Below are 20335 nucleotides of genomic sequence, written 5' to 3'. Positions count from 1 at the left end.
TTAAAGAAAACAAACCTGAATAAAGAAATGAGAAAATGGTACCAACAGTGGTACACACAGAGAGGAAGTAAGCCCAGTGAGTTTTAATAGCAGCATGTTTTTCTGGGGGAAAAACAAATCGACTGCTGAGTATTGCATTTCACTGGGATAGGCTGCTTTCTTTTGTTGTATGAGAGAACGGAAGGAGTTAATTCCACGTTATCCTTTCCTTTGGAATAAAGATCATTTTTTTCAGTCAACATGGTCTCTTCTCTAAGATGTCTGCTTTTCTTCCCTTCTTGATGGAGCCGCAGAGTGAAGGCGAACTCATTTTGCTTATTAATAATGCTTATTAATTAATTAACAGCACATAATTAATAATTGGCTAATAATTGGCTATCAAGAGAGATTCCACTTTGCAACCAGCAAAGAAGACCTACACTCTCGGGCTGAGAAAGAAAGTGAGAAATGGTTACTGAGTGGTTGCCCCAAATCTGGCCTTAAAGGCAGGACATGGGATCAGGGAATATGAACTGCCCGGAGCGCCAAAGGATCAGCGGAGCCTCAGGCAGCCTCTGAGAGTGCGAGTTCTTCCAGAAGGAGGAGCAAGGTCAGGCAGCTGAAGCTGTGGGGACCGAGCCAGACCGTGGAGCAAGGCCACCAAGACGCTGTGGAAGCTGGCCATCTGTGGGGAGGATACCTCTCCACGCATGGGGCTCTCGGCTTACCTATGGGTTCTTCAACTGGGACGAGAGATTTCAGGAAGCTCAACCAGAAGATCACTTGATTCAGCTGGATCTCATAGGGTTCTTCGAGGCTAAAAACGACGACGTGGATCGATGTGGGATCATTGGCAGCAAAATAATCATAACAGCAGAAATATACAGGATTCCCGGAGAACTCCCACACGCTGACATCGCCAACTCCTATGAAGAACGAAGATGACTATCATAAGCCACCACCATCAAGTGTTAATCAGAATGCTTCTTAGCACTCGAAAGATCACAAGTAGTGGAAACAGTGGTATCTGTATTATTCATTTGCATTTCTATATCTACTTCAGTAGCTTTCTAGATGTGCAATAGTTACATATATCTGCTTCTATCTTTTCTTTTTTTTGTTTTTTTTTTTTTTGCTTTTGCATGGGCAGGTACTGGGACTCGAACCCAGGTCTCCAGCATGGCAGGCAAGAACTCTGCCTGCTGAGCCACTGTGGCCCCCCCATCTCTTTCTATTTTTATGTCTGTTTGTATCTCCATATCTTTTATCTGTGTATCTGCTGCAAATCTCCTTGTCTATATATCTGCCTGTCTATTTTCCTAAATACAGGCCTCAGTTTGCCAGGGCTGCTATGACAAACACCATGCAATGGGTTGGCTTAGACAACAAGCACTGATTGTCTCACAGTTTGGGGGTCAAAAGCCCACCATTATGAAGTCAGCCAAGCCACGCTTTCTCCTAGGGTCAGCAGCATTCTGATGATGCCCATCCTCTGTCACATGGCGGCTTCTCTCTCTGTGTCTCTACATTCTGTTTATGCTGACTTCTGGCTTCTTCCGACGGTCTGTGTCTGAATTTCTTTGCTTTATAAGGTCTCCAGTCATATGGATTAAGTCTTATCCTGATTCCAATTTGGCCACACCTTAACTAAATAACATCTTCAAAGCTCCTGTTTACAAATGGGTTCATACCACATGAAAGCAGGTTAAAATGTGAACATGTCCTCTGTGGGTGACTGATTCAATTGCCTTCATTATCTGTATCTGTATTTATATCTATATTATATGTACTTATACTATCCAGGAGTGGTGTACCACACAGCACGGGACATGCCCATATGCATGCATGGACTTATGTGTGTGTGTACAACGTATAAATGCTGTCATTTTGCAGACAACCACCTGGGAAAAGAACAAACATCCATCAGGGCAGATTACACAGAAGCGTGGATTATGCCTGATTACATCCACAATAATACAGCTTTAGACACATACATACATAACAAAGATATTCCGCTTTTACATATGGACTTGACTCCTGCCAAGGGAGGAGGGGTAGAGAAAACTACCCCCCTTGGGATCCCCACCACCAAACTTACAGTATCCCAGTGAGGATTAAATGAGACAATGTGTGCGAAAGAGTCTGTCTGCATACTCCAGTAAATATAAATGCTTTTTTTTGGGGGGCGGGGGTGCTGATAAGGCATGGTATAACGCATTAAATGTAAAAGCCACTATGAAATGTCACACTAATTTTGATTAAATGGTGGTTCAATTCAGTATCCAAAGATGAGTGACCCACTCAGCCTTGGTCAGAAGCCATCGGGCTGCGCGGGTGTAAGAGGAATAACGAATGCACGGTGAAGGGTGCGGGGGGGCCCTGTGAGGCAGTGGGTTAATTGATGCTAATCAATATTTCTCAAAATATAAGTTGCAACCCATTAGTGGATCATGAAATTCATTCAGACAGTAGCAACCAAATCTGTATAAAGTGGAATAGAATATAGACTGCATTGCACATCACATATTTTATAAAACTTTCGTTTCTAAATATATAGCAATAATATGATTATTTTATAGTTTATATCGTTACCCTGCACAGGGTTGCAATGTAAAAATATGCATTTGTGCTGACAGCTTGTCAGCAGTTTGAAAACCACAGCTCCACCTGCCAGGCTGGTAACTCAAATTCTTTAGACACTAATCGGTTGCCTTCCTGATTTGAAAAATCAGGCTTCTGAGGCTGGATGAATCATGTCCTGCACAAAAGACATGTTCAAATCCGCATTCCTGGTAAGCGAGATTGTGACTGAGGTCTCTGCAGGTGTCCCTGGTTGAAATGACAGGTGTCCTTGAAGAGGAGGTGGACATAAAGAAGAGGGCTAGGTGAGGACGGAAGCAGAGACTGGAGTGTCCGGCCACCAGAAGTAGGAAGAGACAAGGAAGGGTACGTCCCTAGAGCCTCGCAGGGAGTGCAGCCCTGCTGACACGTGATTTCAGACTCTCAGCCTCTAGAGCTGTGAGAAAAGAAATTTCTATTGTCTAAAGACACCCAGTTTGGGGTATTTTGTTATAGTAGCAAAAAGAACCTAATACAGTCCCTTCCCCCTAATTCCCAGTCCTGGTGCTTATCCTATGCCAGACACTCTGCCAGCTGAGTCATTTAGTAAGATCTAGAGAGTTTTTCTAGAGCCTCCTCTGAAGCACAGATGTTCCTAGGTCAATGGCTGAGGCCATAGCATGGAAAGTTCTGGAACATAGAACCGGTCCTTTGAGCACCAGAAGCCTTGGCACCAGCCTTGACGGACGGCTGGAGAGGGGCCGTGGGGCGAGGGCTGGGGGTTTCAGGTAGCTGAGGACAAGCTCTCCTCTCAAACACAGGAGCCAGCAGTGCTCTGGGGAGCTCAGGCAGCACTGGACTTTTAAGAGGGCAACAGGCCCAAGAAGAAATTCCATTCCATTAAGACCAGGGTTCCTCAAAGTGGGGTGGCCGGGGCAGCAACATCAGCATTGCAGGGAACTTCTCGGACTTACCCAGACCACTCCAGAATCAGAAACCCTGGAGGTAATTTGGGCAGACAATAAAAAAGTATTTGCAAAGTCCCCTTGGGGGACTGGGGAGAAAGGAAGAAATATTCAACTTCCACATCTGGGGAATTCCTGATATTCTCACAAGCAGTGGGGACAACCAATTCAATAGCTGAGCCCTCGATCTTGGGGTTCACCCCTATGAAACTTATTCCTGCAAAGGAGAGGCTAAGCCTATTTATAATTATGCCTAAGAGTCATCCCCAGAGAACCTCTTTTGTAACTCAGATGTGGCCTCTCTCTAAGCCAACTCAGCAAGTGAATTCACTGCTCTCCCCACTAGTGGGACATGACTCCCAGGGGTGTAAATCTCCTTGGCAACGTGGGACACGATTTCCAGGGATGAGCCAGGACCCAGCATCATGGGACTGAGAAAGCCTCCTTGACCAAAAGGGGGAAGAGAGAAATGAGACAAAATAAAGTGTCAGTGGCTGAGAGATTTCAAACAGACACAAGAGGTTATCCTGGAGGTTATTCTTCTGCATTATACAGATATCCCTTTTTAGCTTATGGTGTATTGGAGTGGCTGGAGGGAAGTACCGGAAACTGTTGAACTGTGTTCCAGTAGCCCTGATTCTTGAAGATGATTGTATAACTATATAGCTTTTACAGTGTTACCCTGGGATTGTGAAAACCTTGTGTCTGTTGTTCCTTTTATCCAGGGTATGGACAGATGAGTAAAAAAATAAGGATAAAAAATAAATAAATAATGGGGGGGAGATAAGGGGTAAAAAAAATTGGGTTGATTGAAGTGCAGGTGGTCAATGAGAGGGAGCAGTAAGGGGTATGGGATGTGTAAATGTTTTCTTCTTATTTTTTTTCTGGAGTGAAGCAAATGTTCTAAAAATGATCATGGTGATGAATACACAACTATGTGATGATATTGTGAGCCACTGATTGCATATTCGGATATGTGTGAAGATACTGCAATAAAAATATTAAAAAAAAAAAAAGGAAGTAACGCCTGGAGGTGCGGTCCAGAATCTCCAAGCCCCCCAGGTGATTCTGACACACACGCAAGTTTAAGAACCACTGCTCTAGACAATGAATGTTGAGAACTGCAGGTTTCAGTGGATTTAGAATAGTAAAAGGCCAGACTTGCAGATGACCTAATAACCATCTTCTAAGAGCCTCCCTGTACCTGGTCCTTTAGTATTTGGAAGCTCATAAAATCCTCATGACATCTGTATAACATGGCATCGTTAGCCCCACCTTAGAGATGAAGAAACGGAGCCGCAGAGAAATTAAGTGGGTTGCCCTAACCCACGCATCTCACAGGAATTAGCCTCAGGTGTGGACGTTCACCCTGGTGCGTTTATGAATGGCTCTAGCCTGCCTGGAAACAAGGCAGAGGACGTGGGTTCCGAGACCTGGGGCTGTAGAAAGTCTGGCATTGGGTGGGCCACGGTGGCTCAGCAGGCAAGAACGCTTGCCTGCCATGCCAGAGGACCCGGGTTCGATCCCCGGTGCCTGCCCATGTTTAAAAAAAAAAGAAAGTCTGGCATCTTCCTCACAGGCTCTCCCAGGAGCATGGGGACCCTGGGAGAGCAACGAGGATGCGGTGGTTTGCTGCATGAAGTCAGTCTTCCTCTGTAATATTTAAAACTTCACTCCCTTGGAAAGCAAAGAATACCCCTGAAAATCTGGCTATGAAAAAACAGTTGCCAGGGGGTGCAAGGGTGGTTCAGTGGGTAGAATTCTCGCCTGCCATGTGGAAGGCCAGGGTTCGATTCCCCGACCATGCACATCTCAACCCCACTCCTCCCCGCCGCCAAAAAAAATCAACAAATGGTGCTGCAATAATGGAATAGTCACATGGGAAAAGCATGAAATGTGACCCCCCCCACCATACAGTATAGAAAAAAAACAAACTACCCATGTCTGTGAATTAGCTATGACTGTGGATGGACTTAAAATAATCCTTTTAACAGTTGTGCACATTAAACTACCAGCAAGATTGTATTTTATCTGATTTCCCATCCAAGTGGGTGTTGCATTCTACTTTAAAAACTGTATTAATTTATTCAGGTCATCTATTAACCACCTACTGTATTCTGGGTGCTTTGCTAAATGCTGGGGATACTACAGTGCTTAGTTTTACTTTCTGTGGGTGTTAGCCATGCTTAAGTCCTGGTTCACTCCCAACATCAGTTTTTGCATTGGATTTTCTTCCTTCCTTTGTACAGACGTGATATGGACACTGTTATGTGTTGAAGTGTGTCCCCACAAAAGAGATGTTTCGGTGCTAAACCCTGTTCCCATGAATATACTTCTACTTGGAAACAGGATCTATGAAAAGATTATTCGTGAAGAAGAGGCTACACTGGCTTACGGTGGGTCTTACTCCAACATGACTGGTGAAATTGGACACTGTCAGCAGGCGTCAGTGAGAGACGGCCACGGGACGGAGGCAGAGACTGAGTTACACCGCAAGCCAAGGAATGGCATGGACTGCGGCCACTGCCAAAACCCTAAGACTTCAGAGGAGGTGAGGCCCCGCCAACACCCGGTCTTCAGAACCACCAGAAGATAAATTCCTGTTATTTTAAGCTACCCTACTTGTTACAGCAGCCACAGCAAACTAAGACAGTCGCCATCCAGGCCAAGCTCCCTGCAGGGAATTACTTAAGGGAAGCCGACAAGGTCCTCCCCCCTTCCCTGGGGTTGGACAGGCCCATCTCAGGGCACTGGGGCTTCAAATAGGCATTTTTGAACATACCGTTCAAATAGGCATTCTGGATGTCGATGGCCTTTGTGGACTGGTCGTCGGTCGAGCAGTGCGGGTGGTGGGCCGGGGCCACAAACACCTCCAGCATCCCTTTGGTGAGTCCTGGCTCGAACATCATGCTGCGGCTCCTCACGCTCACGTTCTCGCAGCCGGGGTACAGGTTGTTGATGCTCACGGAGACTGCGGGGAGCAAGGAGGGAGGTGACACGGTGCACGGGGCAGTGTGCATGCCTGCTCTCCCAACCCGCCCATGCATTTCCTTTTTCCTGGAACGCCCCTCCATCGCTACCTCCCCACTCGTGCATCAGCCTGGGTTGTGTGTGTACCCCCCATGCATGCTGTGTGTTCCACTTCCCCCTATCCCTTAGTGGCTCTGTACTGTGGCCTGAGAAACAGCCCCCTGTGCACTGCACTGCATCTCCCAGGGTGGGAGGACAGGGAGGTGGGGGTATTTCTTCTCCGTGAGTAGTGAAGTCTCTATGACTCCACCTCCCTCCTATCAGCTTCTCAAGGACTCCAGCTTTCCCTGTAACAACCTGTCCCCCTACCCTTCTCTTTTCAGACCTAGGGGAGGGAATGGCTCCTTTCTGTTGCTAGCCTCTGAGTGCTCTACCATCTCTTCTATGTTCCCTGAAAATTTTTTTCTAACTTTTTATTTTGAAATAGTTTCAAACGTACAAGATGATTGCAAAAATAAAACAAACCCCACACAGAGAGCTCCAACATACTCCCTACCCCGATGCACCAACTTTTAATGTTTTATCATCTTTGCCATATCATCCTATCTGTCTGTCCATCTATCCATCCATCAGCCATCAATTCTCGAAACATCTGAGAGCAGGTTGTACATGTTGGGCTTCTTGAACACGAAACACTTCCATGTACATTTCCTAAGAGTAAGGACGTTCACTTATGTAGCCACCTTCAGTGCAGTTTATCAAGCTCAAGAAATTTAACACTGATAGAAGGTTTACAGTCTACATGCCGATACGTTTCATATGGCCCAGTAATGTCCTTTTGAGACTTCTCTCCTCCATTATGAGATCCCATCCGGGATCATGGATTATATGTGGTTGTCACTGTTGTCCCCATGAATTCTGAGTGGTTCTTTCATTAAAGCCCTTTGGCTGAGTTCTCCAGCCGGGATGCCTGACCGATGCAGGAGACAACCACTCTTGCGCACAGGACTGTTGCTGGTTTGAATAGAAATGATATTAGACAATTGTCAGTCTTGGCATTAAATAATGCTAAATTGCACAGTGAGAACATTCTTCCTTTCAAAAATTCCCTTGAAGGTCTCTGAATTGTTCTAGCAAGCAGTCTCAATCTGTGGCACTAAGCCTTTATACATCTCTTCAATATTTCCTAACGTTTCCTTTTCATAAAGAGAATGTAGAAACAGTACACTGCTGTTCATTGCATTTAATCATTTATGGCAAGTGGTTCTAGCTTCCCATTTATGGTAACAGTAACCGTTTCATTTTCAAAGCAGGGTACTTGAGTGTGAAGGTTAAGTCCACGTGTCCCCTTGGCCAGGTTTGGTGTCCAGTGGTTTGGTCAGGCAAGCACTGGCCTGATTGCTACGCGGAGGGCATTTCACACATTTAAATAATCAGTAAGTTGATTGCATCTATGGCTGATTACATTTACAACCGAGACTGCCTTCAGCAATGGGAGATGTCTCATGCAATCACATGAAGGGAGAACAGGTGATTTCAGCAGTCAGAAAAAAGAATTTCTTTCTCTGTTTCAGCCAGCCAGCTTCTCCTGAGGAATTAATCAAAGCCTTCATCCCAGCTTGGGAACTGCCCTATGGAATTCGGGCTTGGCGATCCGCTCTGTCCCATGAGCCAATTCTTATAATAAATCTCATTGTTACATATATAAAATATATAAATATCCTGTTGGTTTTGTTTCCCTGGGGAACTCTAAATAATACATTTAGTAAATTTAAAAAGTGAGTCTGTCTAAAGAAAATATATGTAAATGGTCATGGTGAAACTTCAGTGCATTTATTTTTGGCAGATCATTTAATCTAAGTCTTTCCAAGGCTACTCATTCTGGGGGAATGAGTGCCTGTTTCCTTGTACCGTGACCTCCACATGACCTCTACCTGTTGGGGATGACCATCTTTCAGGAACAAATCTTGCTTTAGTGGCACTGTGGGCTCATGCTTACCAAGAGTGAGCAGATGTCTGATATGTTGGCAAGATAAGAGGTGAGGGCAGAGTTTGTATGTGGTATTTTAAAAATAATAGTTTCACAGGAAAACAGTGAATTCAGAGAAGAAACACATTTTTTTGCTAATTACTGCCCCCTCGTGGTGAAAAACAGCAGCGCCTGGTGAAGCACCATTTCTGCATCATGGTGAGAAGATACTTCCATTCGCTCTTCTCTGCTGAGAAGAGGCAATGGCCTCTTCAAGTGCTGTTTCTGAGCATTTGTTCCTCCCATGACATCAGACAGTTCCCTTCCTACTGAGCTTCAGTGCTCAGCTGGTCACGGGCTGAGTGAAACCCTGCCAATGCCCATGACACCTGCTGGAGTCACATCTGGGGATCTGCATCTCTCTGGCTGGCGTGTTGGTCCAGCATCCTTCAGCAACCCGCTCAGAGAGCAGAGCTTGTCTCACCTTTGCACCAGTCACGCCACAGCTCAAGGGTTCAGAGTATTTGACAGACAAGAATAAAGCAATCCACTTATCACCCCCTACTTCCTGCACTGCTCTGCTCACCCATCAAAATGATGCAAGAGGGCTCCAAAGAGAAGGCACTAAGGCTGTCCACTGGGACAGCCACAGCCCACTGATGCCAAGGACACTGTGGCACAGGCCTGTTTCCTGCCCGTAGCTCAGCCTTCAACTTCCAGCGTCTTCCAGAGAACAGCAATTGCAGAGGGATAATTTTCTAAGAGCAAACCAACTTCCTGCTGTCTAAATGGTATCAACGTCCCCAGTGTGGACATCTCTTCCCTGGGAAGGGGAGAGGCTTGACAATTCTGGAAGAGTCCAGAGGGTGTCAGAGGCACCGGCCTGGGGATAGTGGAGCATGGCCTGGCAGGTGCTGGTGACGTCACTGCGAGATGACAATGCTGCAGTCTCTGGAACAAGAGCCTCCTTCCTGGGGTCCTTTCCTCAGGCGCCCAACAAGCGCATGACATAGCCCATACGGAAATATTAACGAGATTTACTGTAGGAATTCACTCACGCGACCATGGGGTGAGTGAATCCAGCAAGGCTGGATTCTGTAAGTCAAGGCCTCAGCTTGGGAGTCCCAGTGGAGGTTCCGATAAATTCCCCAGGAGACGCTGGCCGGCTGAAGTAGAGACAGAAATGCTTTCTGACTGCTGAAACCATCACTTCTCCCTTTAAGGCCTTCAACTGATTGAATGAGACTTCTCTCAGCACCAAAGGCAAGTCTCCACTGTTGGTTGTAGATGGAAACGGTCACTGATGCACTCAACTGAGTGAGGATTTAAAGCCACGGATTCCCCTCACAGTAACACCCAGGCCGGTCCTTCTTGCCCAGACACACGACCTTAGCAGTCACGGGCCTGCCACACCCATCCCGCAGTCGCAAGGGAGATCTGCGCCTTCTGCGGAGCCTGCACTCACATCTGCTGCCAAAGCCAAGTCTCCCGAGGACACACTCATGGTACCTTGCATTGGAGCCGTGGTTTGCTTTTCCGAGGACTTCCTTAACCCTGTTTTGTGCTGGTAAACAGCTGTGACTGGAGACAGGCCCCTCAGGGCTGGGGGGAATCTTCTCTTTCCCCACCGTCCTTGGGGTGCAGGTCCCACCCCAAGCTGCTGTGTGCAGGCTCACCGTGACGGGAAGCTGAAAGGGCACCCACCCCACCCCCACCCGCAACACACACAAGTGCCTGCCTGCCATGGGGTGGAGTAGGGGCAAGATGGGCTGAGAAGGGGGAGCCTGCGGCCTTCCAGGCTCACTGCTCTCCTGCAGGTGCTGCTCTCAACCTAGGACGCATTTTAAATGTAGGTGCATTTTGCTACTTCAAAATTTTATCCATTCCTCTGGAACGGACCAGTCCATGCCGACATCAGCAATTAGCTCTTACTGGTGCTATGTTTATCTTCTATCTTCGTTGGGGGCCCTTCCCAGAGGCCGGGGAGATCTGGGTTTGAATTCCATCTTGCCATTTACTAGGCTTGGCCTTGGCCCACAGGTCCCATAGCTCAGTGCATTCTGGTGGACGCCGATGGTCTCAGCACCACTCGCTAGGCGACCTGCCCTTTCTCTGCTGGTCTGGAATGGCATCTCTTACAGGGTACATATCTGCCCATGGGAGGGCGAGTCTGCTTCTGAGAGAGCCACTCTCCCTTTCACTCTATTGGATTGTAGGGGTTAGGTGGGGTGGGTGGAGACTGGGACAAATTGGGGGGCCTGGGTCCCTTTTGCCCATCAGTGGGTACGAGGCAGGTAGGCAAATCCAATCTCCCACAAGAAGCCAAATATCCGGTTGGTGGCGAAATCTCTTGATTTTTTAAATGTTGACAACTAATTCAATTTATTATTTATTATTCTTTAAAAAAATTTTCTAGGTTCAGATCACAGCTTTCGTGTACTTTTTCTTTTCTCTTCTAAGCAGTTTCATTGAGATATATCTGCACGCTGTACAATCCACCCAAGGTATATAATCAGGGCACACAGGCAGTTCAGTAGTGGAATGCTCACCTGCCACGCAGGAGACTGGGTTCGATTCCCAGCCCATGCACCAAAAAAAAAAATTCAAAGTATATAATCAATGGTTCACAGTATCGTCACATAGTTGTGCAATCACCAGCACAATCAATTTTAGAACACTTTCATTATTAAAAAAAAAAGCACTGTCCATGCAAAACAAAAAACAAAAAACCCAAATATCTCATAACCCTTATCCCCTCCCCCCATTATTATTGACCCCTTGCATTGGTTCGGTACATTTGTCACCGTTGATGAAAGAATATTGATACGGTTAACTATAGTCCATAATTTTGCAATAGGTGCCTCCCTATATACCACTCTATTATTTGTTTTTGTTTGTTTTTTTGAATGGGCAGGCACCGGAAATTGAACCCAGGCCCTCTGGCATGGCAGGCGAGCAGTCTTGCCTGCTGAGCCCCGTGGCCCACCCTATATACCACTCTATTATTAATACTTTGTAGTGTTGTTGTACATTTGTTCTAATTCACCAATGAACATTTTTATGATTATACTATTAATCAATAGTCATTGTCCGCCAGAAGATTCACTCACTGTGTTAATACAGTCTTGTGTTTTAGTCTCCAGATTTCCTCCCAGTGACATACATGATTCTAAGCTTCCCCTTTCGACCTCAACCACACTCATAACTCAGCTTTGTTAATCACCACAACGCGATACCGTCACCTCTATCCGTTTCCAAACACTGGCATTCAGCCTAGCTGAAAATTCTGCACACATCATGCATCCACTCCTCATTTATCTCTTGGCAACCTGTGTTCTAGAACTTAACTCTATGAGTTTACTTACTGTAGTCAGTTCATATTAGTGAGATGCTACACTATTTTGTTTTTTGGTGTCTGATTTATTTCACTCAAGGTTCAATTGACTCCACCCCTCTCCTCACTCCCTAGAAGGCGCCAGATTGCAGGTGAAGCCCCGCCCCCGGGCTGCTCAGGCCCCCTCTGCTTAGACGGAGACACCTCACGTGTCTGGGACTCGGTTTGCTCTGAAAGGGGTATATGATACCACCTCGCAGAGCTCTGAGAATCGAATGCAATGACAGGCATGCGACCTCTGAAACACAAGTCAGCGCCAACCACATCCCCAGTTCCACCCTCCCCGGCTGTGGCGTGTACGTATGCACATTTCATTTTATTTTAATCTCTACCAGGAGTAGGAATTTTGTGGGGTAGACCACCTTTATCGTATTCCCTTTGCATTCTCTTTTGCCTCTCCAGCATCTGTCACTTTGCCAAGCCCTGCAGCTCCCCAAGTGGACTTTCCTTTACATGAGTGAGGACAGCAGCAAAATAGTGCTTCCTGAGAGAAGGAAGACATTTCACTCCCAGGAGAAAGGAATACATTTTGAACGTCCTCTTCTTTCAGCATCCTCTGAGGGTGACAGGACACAGAATGAGTCTAAAAACTTAAATCATGTTGGATTTGAGAAAGATCAGTGGTCACGCTCCTAATTGTCTTTTCGGAGGAGCCCAGCTCCCACCGATGAGCTGGTGTGACATGGACTTTAAAAATATATATACTGTTATTGAGAAATATCCACACACGGACAGTCCAATCATATCATACGATCAATGGCTCATAATATCATCACATAGTTGTGTGTTCTTCACTATGATCATTTTTAGAACATTTGCATCCCTCCAGAAAAAGAAATAAAAAGAAAAAAATAGAACTCACACATCCCCTACCCCTCACCATCCCCCTCGTTGAACCACAGTACTTCAATCCACCCAGTTTTTACCCTTTATCTCTCCTACTGTTTATTCCTTTTTTATCCTTTTTTTGTTTTTTAAACTCATCTCTCCAAACCCTGGATAAAAAGAGCATCAGACACAAGGCTTTCACAATCACACGGTCACAGAGACTTTTAATGATTCGCAGGGGCCGAAAGCTCTGAACCTAAGGGGGGATCTGAGAGACAAGGGGAGCAGCCTCCCCAGGGGACTTGCTGCCGGTGGGTGAGTGACAGAGGAGAATGAGGCTCGCTAGGCAAAGCAAGCCACCCTGAGCTGTTTTGTAAAGAACCAGATACGAAAAATGGACAGAGAGGAAAGTGAATGGAGACATTTACTTTACAGGAGTGAGGGCTGAGCAGCAGATGAAACGTCTCCCTCCCGGAGAAGCCGCACGCCACTTTACGTGGTACTATTTCAGTCTGGTCCAAGGGTTCGGTTCCGTCGTGGATGGAATCACGTCCCCCAACAAAGACCCGTGGGGGTGAACCCATTTGTAAAAACGGTCTCGGAAGACGTTACCAGTTCAGCTGAGGCCAAACTGAATCAGGGTGGGTCTTACTGCAATGTGACCGGAGTCCTTATCACGCGAGGAAACTGAGACACAGGAGGAGCATTCCGGTGGGAGAGAGGCCCGTCACCCCCGAACCCCACAGCCTTACGGAGAGCAAAATGCAGCAGACACCTTGATTTGGGACTTCTAGCCTCCAAAACGGAGACACACATTTCCTGTGGTTTTAGCCAGCCAGCCTGCTGTATCTGCTACAGCAGCCCTGGTAAACTAGGGTTGTTCCCGGGGCGTAATTCTCATGCCAGACTGGGATTTATGAAAATTTCAGATGAAAGATCAGACAGAGCACTTGAGGTTTTTCAACACACGCTCGCGCGCACACACACACACACACACACACACACACTCCCGTTGGTAGAGCTGCCTCATCAGACCTCTGGCCTTTTGAGCTCCGCGCAGTTCCCTCTCACTAGCTCCTCCCCCTTCAGATGGTCACGTGGGAGGCACCGTAACCTACAGCAAGAGAGCACCGGCTCCCTCTAGGGGCGACAGCAGGGATTGCCAGAGAAGCCAACTAGGCTGACCCTGGGCTGTTCCACAGAAAGGAGCGGAACTTAATCATTAAATCCACGAAACTATTGACGTCAGAGAACGTGCACCCCATTTTACATCTTCAAATGGAGCCAAAATTAGAGTGGAAAGCAGAAAATGTGTGCACAAAAATGCTCTTACTCAGACAGTTATATATAAGTATTATTCTAAGCACTGGCTCAGGAAGTAGGCACACTGGTCCTTGCAGCTGCGTGATACCGGGCAGCTTCCGTAAAACAGTGGTAAAAACTCACCGTAAGGCAGGGGTTAAAGAGGTGTCACCTGTGCCACGTTTTGCCCAGGTCCTGGCACACAGGTGGTGCTCAACAGATAATAGCAATAATCTTTAGAAATATTATAATCATGCTCATTATTATTAATCCATTTTTTGTTTTAAATTTCTTCCCCAGGTTTCAATTCCACTGCTTGTGCTCAGAGAAGAGTGTAGAAAGGGACATGTAAATCTCATTTATTTGTCTACTCCCTACTAATGTTCCCTGGCTGTCGTTTCTCCTTGAGAAATAGATTATAACCGAAATGCGCCTCTGTAATATCAAGTGCAGGAAATGAATCCGAGGCACAAAGCTAAAAAACTGGCACTGTTAGGAAAATCTCTGGAGATCTCTGTTCTTATCGCCTCAGAAATTAACCTCTCCACCTTCAAGGCGGGTTCAGGAGAAAACACCCAATACGGCAGTTTTCTCTTGCTCACTCCAGGTGTATCAGTCCTGGGGAAGGAAAGGCAATTGCATTTCCAGGTTCGAATCCTGCAGCCTCCTGGTATGCACTTGGATAATCTCATCTGCAGAAGGGGTGGGGGGAGACATCAAAGACCTTTCCCAGCTAGAGTTTGTATGAACGGATGGACAAACTGCCAACCTTGAAAACCATTAACACCCCTTTCAGAATGTTGTATCACTACTGGGTGTGCCCACTGCATTCCACGAAGAAAGCACAAGCCGGGAGGGGGTTCCATCCTGGGGGTGATACTGCATCTGCACTCTGCTTGAACCTGTGCTAGACCAAGCCTTTTATCTTTGAGGGCAGAGTTCCAGCGCAGAACCCGAGGACATTTTGTTATTTATACATTTATGACTACATACGTTTGCAATTATAACCATCATTTCAGAGAGGCCCTGGCTTTGCAATTGCTGGGACAGTTTGCAAGCGCTGGCCCAAGTGGGGGGGGGGGTAGGACACAAGGCCTGGACCACCCCTGAAAGCTGCCAAGGCCCGGGGACAGGCCAGCCACCCACAAGCCAAACAAAAGCAACCGCAATCTGGCTGGACAGTGGGCAGCCTGGGGGTCTCCTACCTGCTGGCTTGGAAGCCAGGGGAGAGGGCGGGAACCGCGTGGAATTGGTGGAGGAGAGTCTGGGCCTCCGTCTTCTGAAGAAGCTCCTCAGCAGCCCACACTTGAGGGATTCCACGAGAGTGGTTTTTCCAGCCCCCGAGTGGCCAAACAGCTTCAGTTTGATTCTGGGTTGCAGGTTCTGTGTGGGTCGAAGCTGCTGGATGAAGAGTCCACGGTGTGTATCCTGAACACAGGGGGCAGAACAGCTCGTTACTCCCAAAGGAAGAGAAGGCCTGAGCTGAGGGATCCACACAGCAGTTCTGACAGGTCAGAACCTGGTGTGCGTTCTTCACCCATGTTGTGTCTCAGTGCATTTTCTTTCAATTGAAGTAAAATTCACATAACGCAGAATTCACTATTTTAACCATTTTAAGCGCACGACTCAGTGGTTCAATACATTTGCAATACTGTGCAAAACCGTCACTGCTTCGTAGTTACAGAACATTTTCATCAAAGAAACCCCATTACCTGTGAAACAGTCACTCCCCACTGCTCCCGCCCCCCTCCCCCATCCCTTGGCAACCACTAATCTGCTTTTTGTCTCTATGGATTTGCCCATTTCCACTTCATTTAAATGCAAAACTGATCAGGTGGAGCAATGCCCATGAAGCATCAATTTAAAAATGAAACAGGACAGCCCTGTTTGATTAGCTCAGGGCATGTGCTCCTCTCCATGTGTAAAGGGGTCCGGTTGGTTTATGATACCACGATGGTGCAGAGCTGTAGGCGTGAAGGAGGGGCCTTGCAGGGCTCTAGAGCGCAATGCCATGTAGGTGCCCAGAGGACACAGCAACCTTTTTATTTTCCTCTTTCTCAGACCTATGGGGAAGAGGGATGGAGGGAGGCCGGAGTCTCTCTGACCCCAGGTCATTCACAGGTTCCCTCATTCATTCATTCACTCATCAGCAAGCACTGACGGGGATGGGGGTGGGGGTGGGGGGTTGGAGTGTGTAGGGGGGTTCCCCCGTGCTAGGCCTCGTGCTGAGAATGGAAATATCTAGACACGTCCAAGATCAATCGTTTTGGGGAGATGAAGATGTAAGCGCAGTCCTTTAATCAGATGGTGTTTGCAGAGCGCTATGCGAATCCACAAGGAAACTTGATTCGACATGCCACTGGGATTTCCTCTCTACCTTCCCCTCTTTGCAGTATCGACTTGTTTGGGCTTGTCTGGCTGCAGCCTGCCGTCTCCCACCCGCACCCTCCCCACACCGGTTGTGCAGCAAGCCATCCTTTTCCATGCACCCCACAAGACCTGCTGCATGTCACCTCCTCTGGGAAATCTCCACGGTGGACCCACGTCCTCGTCCTCGGAGGCCCACGCACGCTTCCCCAGCCTGACCCCAAGGAGACTGTGTGATAACTGAGCACTCTCCATGCTCTCCCATTCTCTCCTGGGAGCCAACCTGAGGTTAGACAATGTGTATCCCAAGCACCCTGGCACATAGTAGGGCACTCAATAAATGACTTGGCTCAGAAGTGGCCCCCATGCAGGAAGTGTTTCAGAGGTTAAGTGCCTGCCTTGTTGCTCTCTGGGTCTCAATGCTGGACGGGTGCTGATTTACTGCTGGCCTCTCAAGTGATGACCTGAGCTGCTAAACAAAAAAGATTCTCCACCTCTGAAAAATCACATCACCATAACATGACCCCTCTGCTCAGGGGGGCTCGAGGCATTGCTCTCGGGGATTCTGCGGACGGGTTAAGTTTCTGGCTGTTTCACAATTTTTCCTCACATGTAAGCCTGAGCCTCTACATACTGAAATGCAATATTTGATTATGATAAATTATTTTCCTTTGGTTTGTCTGCTATATCATGTATTTAATATATTGCTAAGGAATATAGAGCAATGTATTCAATATACTATCAATATGGCATATTGATAGAGTAATTGAGGCTTCATTATATTACAGTCTGCTAAAATTAACTGTGCATGGGTGCTAGGGCAGTTTAGTGGTAGAATTCTCGCCTGCCATGCGGGAGACCCGGGTTTGATTCCCAGCCCGTGCACTTCCCAAAAAACCAACAAAAAATTCAACAAATGGTGCTGCAATAATGGAATCCTCACATGGAAAAAGAATGAAATGTGACCCCCACCATAAGGCACACACAAAAAAATTAACTGTGCAGGCATATTATTATCTATGAACTTCATTTCAGGAGAGTAAAGCAGGCACCGCAAAATGTGCTTTATAAACTGTTGGGTCTACGAGGGATGGACGCCACAGCTCTAGGACATGAGGTCATCCTTATTGGGCTCTCTTCTTCTAAACTCAAATCTCAGTAGGTTCAGAGATAAAGTGCTTTAGAGAACAGAACGTCCCCTGACTTATTACCAGAGCGGCTGGAAAGGTTCTGTTCTGAGACAGTTATGCATCGGGAGACGCTGCCAATTGGGCTCAAAGAAATGTAGTGTGGGGCTTCTCCCCAATGCTGCCCACAGGGGCAAATGAGACAGACACTGAACCCCTGAAGTCTATCTACCAGCCCTGTTCTAATTTTGTTTATACACACACACACACACACATATTGGGGGAGGTGCATGGTCCGGGAATAGAACCCGAGTCTCCCGCATGTAAGGCGAGCATGCTACCACTGAACCACCCTTGCACCTCATTTATATATTTTTTACTGTGAAAAATAACATATATACAAAAAAGCAATACATTTCAAAGCACACCACAACAATTAGCTCTAGAACAGATTTCAGAGTTTGGTATGGGTTACAGTTTCACAATTTTAGGTTTTTCCTTCTAGCTGCTCCAAGACACTGGATACTAAAAGAAATATCAATTTAATGATTCAGCACTCATACTCATCTGCCAAATCCTAACTTCTCTGTTATAACTCCCCTTTCTCCAGTGATCCTTCTCCCATTCTTCAGAGGTATTTGGGCTATGCCCATTCTAACTTTTTCATGTTGGAAGGGGATGTCAAAAATATGGGTTATTTTTGGGATTGGAACTAGCTGATGTTCCGGAGAGGCTGGGCTCTCTAGGTTTCAGGAAAGTCATCAAAGCACATGGAACATTTGTAGAATCTCAGCTAGAACCCCAGGTATTCTTTAGGGTCGACAGGAATGGTTTTGATTGGGGTTTGGTAAACCATGATAAATAGCAATATCTAGCTGAAGCTTGTGTAAGAGAAGCCTCCAGAGTAGCCTCGCCACTCCATTTGAACTCTCTCAGCCACTGGTACCTTATTTGTAACAATTCTTTACCCATTTTGATCAAGAAGGTGCTGTTGATCCCATGGTGCCAGGGCGAGGCTCATCCCTGGGAGTCATATCCCACATTGCCAGGGAGACTTTCACCTTTGGATTTCGTGTCCCACATAGGGGGGATGCCATGTTCTAATTTAACCTTCAAAATCAGCCCCTCTCTCTTGCTTTTCAATCAGGCAGTCCTGTCTACACCAGACTCACACACGCGGTAAGCACTGTAACTGCAGCCGCCCTGTCTGACGAGCCATCACCTTTCATTATAAATATCTCCCCGAGGACATGAAAAAGCTCTCCATACTTTTCATGATATACAGCTTCTATCATACATATAAACCCTTTCTACAGGTGGGTGTCTGCTTCTCCTAAGACAGGGTGAAAAAGATGACAACCTGCTTTCAGCTTCAATTCAATAACTGGATCATGGTTGCACTCCTTTTGCCAAAAAACAAAAACAAAAACAAAACACAACGTAACTGGTCTGCGGCTCTTTCCTGCCTATTCCATGCCACGTTGGTTTTGACACTTTGAGCTCTGGCCGACCCATCTGTCCCATTAGCTGCACATTCCAGCTGCGTGCTTGTCCTGCCTGAAAGAATAAGGGCAAGTCCAGCCATTCTGCCCCAGGCCCCAGGCCCTTCCACTCCAACGGGCTGGAACCCGGTACACAATGAGCACAGAGGCAGCACGTGCCCATGTGGCTTCTGTCTTGCCCCTCAGTATCTGAGGGGAAGTCTCTTCCTTCTCAGCTCTGCCTCACTCCTTTCGATTTGAGACAGGGCAGGAGTGAGTAGCCAGCTGTGGGGAATCTGTTTGGATGTTTCCGGGTCCAGCCCCAGAAATGGAGACTGGAGGGAAGAGGTAGCCGGAGGAGGTGAAACAGATGCATTTTCTGTCTGCAGTAGTAATAACTCCCAGGTGCCTGACACTGCACAGCCTATGTTGTGTTTTCATTGCCCTTGCTAATTTAAACCTCCCTCAATCTTTAGTGGTGACTATCATTGTCCTCTCTTTTCTGAGGAGGAACCCGAGGGTCAGAGAGGCCGGGGGACTTGTCCGAAGCCAAAAGAGCCTGAAATGGCAAAGCCAAATGTCACCATCCCATCTCTCTATACAAACTGTGTTTTCTTTCTACCACTGCTGGACACTGCAAGGGAGGTGGCAGGATTCCTCAGAAGCAGGGGGAGAAAGGGGTCAACATGGATTCACAGATGAAGGAGCATCTATCTCAACGCTGGGGTGTGCTGGAATGACAAGCACTGAAGACCACTTGAACCGGGCCTTTTGCAGCTCATCCCACCCAGAAGACGGTTCTCAGGTAACGCAGGTCTCCAGTGCAATGGCGCTGAGGGGACTGTCCATTTTGGACTAAGATTTATAAGTAATTGCTATAAAAGGGCAAGTAAAATTAGAAAGGATCCTCCCTACTCTGGATTTTCAAAAGGCACATCCCATTTCGGCACCTCGTTTTAGTTGTTCCTTAGGCAAATCAGTTTGACCGCTGGCTCCAGTGTTTGCTCAGATGAGCTGCCGGGGGGATTCAAGTTTTTATCAGACGTGGTTTGAGCAATAAGCCTTTACACGAGCAGGGCTGCACGCGCCCAAGAATCAATTATACAAGCTCACATGCTGTTTCCCAAATAATAGCCATCCTCAGGAAATCCTATTTTATCTAAGAAAATACTCCTTTACTGAATTTACAGCTTGGCTTTTATCATGCCCTTGATTCTGGATGATCACAAGACAAATGCTCATAAATGCACACATGCGTGCGCGCGCGCACACACACACACATATGCTCCCTCTCTGAGTGGCGGAAGAGCAGGACAGCTGCTAGAACAGGATTTTGAAGGCCAAAGATCAGGGAAGAGTGGCCACGGGCCTGGATGGGCGCTTTGCCCAGGGCA

At 47.0% G+C, this 20335-nt stretch overlaps 1 protein-coding gene and 1 long non-coding RNA gene across 9 annotated transcripts in view; one reads left to right on the top strand and one right to left on the bottom strand.

Moving 5' to 3' along the window:
- Positions 1-20335, bottom strand: part of DAPK1 (death associated protein kinase 1) — a 219637-nt gene that overhangs the window by 11364 nt on the left and 187938 nt on the right. For all 8 annotated transcript variants that reach the window (XM_077148666.1, XM_077148670.1, XM_077148664.1 and 5 more), the window contains 3 exons: positions 15172-15394; positions 6286-6474; positions 708-905 (listed from right to left, as the gene is read on the bottom strand). In XM_077148666.1, the coding sequence (XP_077004781.1) occupies positions 708-905; positions 6286-6474; positions 15172-15394 (610 nt within the window). The remainder of the gene's footprint in view (positions 1-707; positions 906-6285; positions 6475-15171; positions 15395-20335) is intronic.
- LOC143673756 (uncharacterized) lies at positions 1418-8167 on the top strand. Its single transcript, XR_013170592.1, has 3 exons — positions 1418-1541; positions 5753-6054; positions 8048-8167. It is a non-coding gene; the product is annotated as an uncharacterized LOC143673756 (long non-coding RNA).

This window comes from Tamandua tetradactyla, chromosome 2 (genome assembly GCF_023851605.1).
Source record: "Tamandua tetradactyla isolate mTamTet1 chromosome 2, mTamTet1.pri, whole genome shotgun sequence".
In the NCBI taxonomy this organism is placed as follows: domain Eukaryota; kingdom Metazoa; phylum Chordata; class Mammalia; order Pilosa; family Myrmecophagidae; genus Tamandua; species Tamandua tetradactyla.
Note: the sequence above shows the minus strand (reverse complement) of the source record. Positions and strands in the feature narration are given on the sequence as shown.